General features: G+C 54.2%; 1 protein-coding gene across 2 annotated transcripts in view; it reads left to right on the forward strand.

Moving 5' to 3' along the window:
• The window catches only part of Ccdc57 (coiled-coil domain containing 57), a 93,326-nt gene extending 87,755 nt beyond the window's left edge, over positions 1-5,571 (forward strand). Inside the window, exons 1-2 of one of the 2 annotated variants that reach the window (XR_005285187.2) lie at positions 3,383-3,907; positions 5,212-5,571. Coding sequence is in view for 1 of the 2 variants with exons in the window: in XM_042055022.1 (XP_041910956.1) it covers positions 5,212-5,420 (209 nt within the window). In the remaining variant the exon portion in view is untranslated. Of the gene's footprint in view, positions 1-3,382; positions 3,908-5,211 lie in introns of those variants that run through there. The other variant, XM_042055022.1, reaches the window with a different exon arrangement.
• The last annotated feature ends 1,602 nt before the right edge of the window (positions 5,572-7,173 follow it).

Raw genomic sequence — 7,173 nt, forward strand, 5'->3', positions numbered from 1 at the left:
CCGCTGATTTTTGTCTAAAATGGAACACCAGCAACAGGCTGACAGCAGACTTCATTCTATCACGTAAGCTATAAATAATCTGCAAAATGCATGTCACCCTGTAACAGAGCTGAATACAGGGACTCTGCAGCCACCTATAGTGGGGTGGAGACAGATGGAGGTCAGACATTTGGACCCCAGCGAATGCCACCTCCCAGCGTGTCCGAGTGACCAGAGGCCCGAGTGGCCTGTGCTCTCCAAGAGCACAGTCAAGAAATCTGACCCGGCCCTGAGGACAGTGGCCTCTGGCCTCCAGCATGGAGAGCATGAGCCAGTTTCGTGGTGCATGCCTTCAATCCCAGCATGCAGGAGGCAGAGGCAGATGAATCTCTGTGAGTCTGAGGCCAGCCTGGTCTTCCAGGATGGCCATGGCTACACAGAGAAACCCTGTCTCGAAAAAAACAAAACACACAGGGCAATGGTGGCGCACACCTTTAATCCCAACACTCAGGAGGCAGAGGCAGGCGGATCTCTGAAAATTCAAGGCCAGCCTGGTCTACAGAGTGAGTTCCAGGACAGCCAGGACTATTATATAAAGAAACAGAGAAAACTTGTCTCAGAAAACACACACAAACGAAACAAACAAAAACATGGCATTAAGTGCTCCTAAACCAGTATGCGCAGAACTTAAGAAGGGCACGGAAGTAGGGCAGGAGAGGCCACTGCTTGGGACACCTGCATCTTCTGATGCAAATTCCTATCTTTGAGACTGACACAGTGGCCCAGCCTATGGATCCAGAAACCCCTCTCCTTGCAGTGACTCAGGCCCTGTAACTATCCTGCCTGTCCTAGAAACATCATGAGCACTCAGAGGCGTAGAGGGAGCCTCAGTGCTCCCAGGAGAACCCTCACCTCAGCGAGCACTCAGTGGTGTGGAGGGAGCCTCAGTGCTCCCAGGAGGACCCTCACCTCAGCGAGCACTCAGTGGTGTGGAGGGAGCCTCAGTACTCCCAGGAGGACCCTCACCTCAGTGAGCACTCAGTGGTGTGGAGGGAGCCTCAGTGCTCCCAGAAGGACCCTCACCTCAGCGAGCACTCAGTGGTGTGGAGGGAGCCTCAGTACTCCCAGGAGGACCCTCACCTCAGCGAGCACTCAGTGGTGCCCAGGAGGACCCTCTCACTTCAGTGTAGACACTGGCTCGCTAATCTGTAGTGCTGATCCTGCATCCTAAACCAGAGAAGCATAGCAGTGAACAGTGGCTACCTTCATACAATCCCTGAGTACCCCTCCCCTAGCTGGGCAAAGCCCATTTGTCCTGGAAACTGCAAAGCAATCCTGTCCACTGTTCCGTGGACCCAGGAAGTTTTGCATTAGGCTGGATAAAGCTGGCCTCTCCCTGAGGTGCCCCCCACATTCCGTCTGGGAAGTAGGTCTCCCGTCCGTCCTTCACAGAGTGGCATGCCAAAGCTGGGAGCTGAAAGGGTGGCAGAGGCATTACCAGGTCCCAGAGCACAGCCTGTGCCTCTGGCCCTGGCCCTCAGGCCTGCTGCCTGGGTGACTGTACCCTCCCTGCATGTGCTACAGGCATGTCATCCTTCTGCCTCTCCTTCCTGGGGGGACAGAAATCAGCTCATGGGGTCCAAAGGCTCATTGGCCAGAACTGCAGAGAATGATTTCTGAGGAGGCCTTTGACCTGGCCAGACGCCCATAATGTCTTGAGCAAGCTGGGCAGCCTGTGTCAACGTGGCCAGCACAGCCTCTCCCCATATGGCCACACTGGTAGATGAGGGGAAGATTGCCACATTCAGCTGTCCTGGGCCAGGAAAGCAGAGAAAAGCTAAGATACAGCAGCCCAGAGATGCCACAACCCTGAGGTGCCACAGTGAGGTGAGATGCAGGTACCGAGGGGCTTGCTTTCCACCCACAGTGCAGCCATCACCCAGGGCCTCACAGACCCTCACCAGCCTTGGCCTGCTCTGACGAAGCCTAAGATGCTCAGGAGCCTGAAGTCTCAAGTTGGGAGACCCTGCAAAAGTTCCTGCCGTTTCATCAAGTCGGCCATCCGCAGAGAAATCTGAGAGCACCTGAGCATACTCGGGACAGTGATGGTCCTGAAGCAGGTTCACAGATGCCCAGACACCTCCCCGCTCTCTCACTTTCTGCCCACACTGTTGTGTCTTCCCAAGCCAGTTCTCAGCCACCTCACAGTACAGCTTCTCCTGCAGCTGTCCCCAGCCCTGTCCCCGCGGTCCTCAGCCCTGTCCCCGCGGTCCCCAGCCCTGTCCCCGCGGTCCTCAGCCCTGCCCCCCCACACACACACACAGAGGCAGAATTAGAATCAGAACAGGTTGTTGTATGGGCAAGTACTTGGTGGGCACAGCCGCTCTCTGTATGGGTTCCCTTTACGATGGCTTGCTGTAGGCAGGACAGCAAGAAAGAGACAGGCCCAGTGTCCACACCTGGTGAAGTAACCTTCAGGAGGGATGGTGGGACCAAGCCACCCAGGCTCCCTCTCTTGAACTCCATGGCAATGGCATCAGCTGAGGTCCTTGCTCTTCTGCTGTGCACAGCTCAGGGGACATGGTGATCAGCAGTCCTGTGAACGGAGCCCAAGCTGCTGGCCATGCAGCTTTGGGTTCCCCACAGTGAGGCATGAGACAGGGGGTCTGGGACAGGAATGGGAACACCGAGCCATTGCAGCAGATGGCCTGAGAGCTGGGGAAGCCAGGCTGTGTCTACCCGTGCAGGCCGAGCGTTTGAAGGGCCAGAGAGTGTAATGCAACCTGACCGATAAGCAGGATGGAAAGAGGAGCTCGTGTTGAAAAGAGAGGTCTAGGGTGCACACAGGTCCCATGAGGACAGGAGAAGTCGCAGTGAGGGCTGGTTAACCCCCCAAGTCAGGACTGGCTGGAGCAGCCAAGCCCATGGGGACAGGAGAAGTCGCAGTGAGGGCTGGTTAACCCCCGAAGTCAGGACTGGCTGGAGCAGCCAAGCTCAAGATGCCCAGGACCACAACTTGGACTGAGGCCTGGGCTGCAGTCAGGGCCCAGGGCAAGCCCTCCTCAGCCCCAAGACAGGTTCTGGAGACCTCACTGAGTCCAGTCCTTTGGAAAGCCACATCAGGACAACCATAGAGCTGGGAGGTCACATGACATTCTGGAGCCAAGCAGCTGGGATAGCTGTCCCCCAGACCCCAGGATCCATGTTCACTGGTGATACACCATGAGCTGCGGTGACCCCATACATGGATCCGCAAGGCTCCGACTCCGCTCCCTCAATTAAGAGCCACAAGGACTAAAATGTCTTACAGAGCTAGAACTCTCCACAAGCACGTGCCGGGCAGAGACAGATCTACCAGGGGCCGATGTGCCGGGGACTCTGCCTGGCAGTCTCCATCCAGATTTCTCCCTAATGTCTACTCAGCCGCCCAGGTCAAAAGGTAGAATCCCAGGGAGGCAGAGTGGGTTTTACAGACAAGTTACTGGTCAGCACAGGTGGAACCAACTTCTGGTCACTGGGACTAGGGCCTCGGAGAGGCTGGACACACTACTCACTGTCATGCCTCCCCTACAGAGTAGCAGGCTGGGCCCCCAGCACTGGAAGCCTGGGAGTTGGGCCAGGTACCTCCTCCCCTCCCACAGGGAGGACTCTGAAAAGCAAAGTGTTCTGTTCTTCTACGCAGACCTGCGCAAACAGTTCAAGTCAACCCTCCCCGCTCTGGGTCTGCCCAGCTCTCAGTGCCAGTTAGAAGCTATTTCTTCTGACACCGGCATGAGCCGTGCACAGCTCCACCGTGACTACTAGCTGGGCTGGGCTGCTTCCTTCCTTGGCCTTTGCCCCTGCAAAAGTAGAGGCAGCAAGAGGCTCTAGCATGAAGCCCTGTCTGTGATTCCTGTCCCTCCATGATGTCTTCTGGGAGACTCACCAGGTGACATGGCAGCTAGTGACTGGGAGACAGCTGGGGTGGGAGCATCTGTGTGTCTGGGTTTGGAGAACCAGACACAGCAGCAGCAGTGCTCAGGCTCCCAGAAGGCCCCTGAGTCAGGCAGCAGAGCCTGGTTCAGCAGGAGCTAGAACAGAAATGGCCCTAATGAGGTTGCTGGTTCTAGGTGTTCCAAAGTTTCCTCAAACTGGGTGGTGGTGCACACCTTTAATCCCAGCACTCAGGAGGCAGAGGCAGGCAGATCTCTGTGAGTTCGAGGCCAGCATGGTCTACAGGAGCTAGTTCCAGGACAGGCTCCAAAACGACAGGCTCCCAAACCCTGTCTTCCCCCCTCCCCAAATGCAAAAGCCCCTGCTCCAAGTAAACCATAAGTTTCCTGTCTGCTGGGCCAGGCTGCCAGAGAGAAAGGACAGGTCTTTAGGGAAGTGAAATAATGTCTTACAAAAGAAATGCTGGGGGGGGGGGTGTTTTTTTTATGAGTTTTTGAGACAGGGTTTCTCTGTAGTTTTGGAGCCTATCCTGGAACTTGTAGATCAGGCTGGCCTCAAATTCAAATTCAAAATCTGCCTGCCTCTGCCTCCCAAGTGCTGGGATTAAAGGTGTGTGCCACCACTACCTGGCAAGAAATGCACTTTTAGTATCAAAGACTCAAAAGACAGAAAAGGTCAAATACAGATGGTCACCTACAAGGGCTAGATGTGGCTTGCCCATTAAGTCTGGTGCTGGCAGCAGCAGGAAAATGATAGTTATACCATGGTTTACGTGGACACTGGCAGAGCTGCTGTGATGTTTACCTGCACAGTGCAGCTCCCAGGTCCCTGGCCTGTCTCTGTCACGAATGTTGGAAGTGTTCATCAACACCCCCTATCTACTCAGGCCCTGACAGGGGTCAACTGACTGGACTCTCAGTGGGGTGGTCTGTCATGAATGGGAGGTGGGGCCACCTGCCCCATCCCCATAGGAAATGGTCACAGCAGGTCAGGATGTTTTTGTTTTTTTGTTTCTGTGTGCTGGGGAAAAGGCAGGCCCAGGATCTGCCAAGAATATATGGAACCCACACCCACAAAGACCTCTTGCGCTGCACCCCAGTCAGGATCCAACACAATGCTGCCACTAGCAAGGGCTAGGTCATTATGGGGGGGAGGGGTCTACTGGCCTCTATGGGCTCCAGCAAAGGAAAACAGAATGAGTACTCACAGGTGGTTGATGTGGCATGACCAGCTCTGGGTACACACACACCACCGCTTCCTATGCTCCTAACCTGCACTTTTTATGCTTCTTCCCTATAGAGTGCCCAGCATCTCCAGGAGCCAGCTGTCTCCAAAAGGTTGACCAGAGCCCTGTCACCATGCAAAGCACCTTTGCTGTCAAAGGGCTAAAGATGGAAGCGCAACCAAAAGCCACACATTCCAGACCCAGCAAGTCTCGTCCTGCTAAACCTACAAACTGCCAGCAAAGGCGACATCCCAGGATCCGCAACTATAACCTCAAGGACTAAGTCTCAGCCTCCTGCAGGGGACCCAAGAGTGCCTCTGCCTTGGTGCTTGGAGCCTGTCCTGGTACAGATGTGCCATGGCTGTGAGCACAGGCAGCCTCCCAAATGAATGCCTTCCTGATGCCACCGAGCCATTAAAATCTTCCTCCATCTGCCTGGCCTGCAAAGTTGTCTATCTTGTCCCACTGCCGCCTGCCTACGTGGCCACTGATAGCCAATGCACACGGACCGTGTCATTCTCTAGAACCTGGCAGGGGAGAATAGAGTGGCCACCTACGAAGTATGTCCTCAAAGAACATTGTGTGAGAGATCCTCCTAGTATGAGCTTGGTCGGGGCTCCATCACCCTAATACCACAGGAACATATCCATATGCCCTTCTGAAAACCTGTCTTGACACTTGTTAGGTCAAGCGTGATGGCTTGACTTGACTTGAACTGTCTTAGGGCCAATTCCTGCCCCCAGTAGAACTTAAGGATGGCTGTGGCCTTGGCCTTGCTGGGTATCCTCCAAGACAGACATGAGGGCTTTCAGAGTGCTGGTCTCTCCCAGGTCTAGGCTTCTTTGTGACAATGACTAGTCGTGACAATCTTGCAGCTTCATTTTGCACGTGTGTAAAATACTGAGAGACGGCTCAGTGGTTAAGAGCACTGGCTGCTCTTCCAGAGGTCCTGAGTTCAATTCCCAGCACCCACATGCAGCTCACAAATGCTTTTAACTCCAGTTCCAGGGGATCTGAAACCCTCACACAAAGTATAGACCGGCAAAACACCAGTGTACATTAAATAAGTAAATAAATCTTTTAAAAAAAATACTAACAGTGATTACTCTCTGGCTGGGCCAGACAAACATCACAGGAAAGCCCACACGAGTTATGTGGTCTTGGGTGTCAGGTGAGAACCTCAGGCCTAGATAGCAGGGATTTGCACATCATTCTTTTTTTTAATATTTATTTATTTATTATGTATACAGTATTCTGTCTGCTTGCATGCCTGCAGGTACCACACCTCATTACAGATGGCTGTGAGCCATCATGTAGTTGCTGGGAATTGAACTCAGGACCTTTGGAAGAGCAGGCAGTGCTCTTAACCTCTGAGCCATTTCTCCAGCCCCTCTGCACATCATTCCTGTGTGTTTGTATGGGCTTCTCTCCAGGTGCATATACCAAGAGCCATGGGATGTCTTCACAGCAGCCCACCTAGGTTGAGGGCACACTTGGGCACACTGTGCTTCCAGGATCAGCAGGGGCAATGGAAGACCGTCCTGATGTGGCTCTTTCACAGGCCAGCTGCATGTTGTTGGTTAGGCCACACCTATGTGAGATGTAGCCCTGCAACATGCATGGGAGGGATAGAGTGGGAAGGAGCAGATGTCTGCTCTGACCTTGGCACCCTACAATGGGCAGGCCCAGACCCTGCATTCAGCCTCTCCTGGTTACAACCCCTCCACCTGAGTCCCTGATAGCTGCAGACCTCTGCTGACCACTTCCTGCTGACCAGCAGCATGGTCAGTAAGAAAGCACCAGGGGGTGGGGTTGGGCAGCTCTGGCTGGCACAGGCACAAGCCTTTTGAACTGGCCGGAAAACCGAGACACCCAGACGAAGACCAAGGTGAAGACCCTTGAATGGGGGCAGTGCAGGTATGGAACCTGAGTCCCTCGCCCTCCACCTCTATAGACTACACACGACAGCGAAAGATGCCAACAGCAAGGCATAAAATGGGCCTTAAAGACATGGGGGCAGTGGCTGGAGAACTTGG

Source organism: Arvicola amphibius, chromosome 4, assembly GCF_903992535.2.
Source record: "Arvicola amphibius chromosome 4, mArvAmp1.2, whole genome shotgun sequence".
Lineage (NCBI taxonomy): Eukaryota > Metazoa > Chordata > Mammalia > Rodentia > Cricetidae > Arvicola > Arvicola amphibius.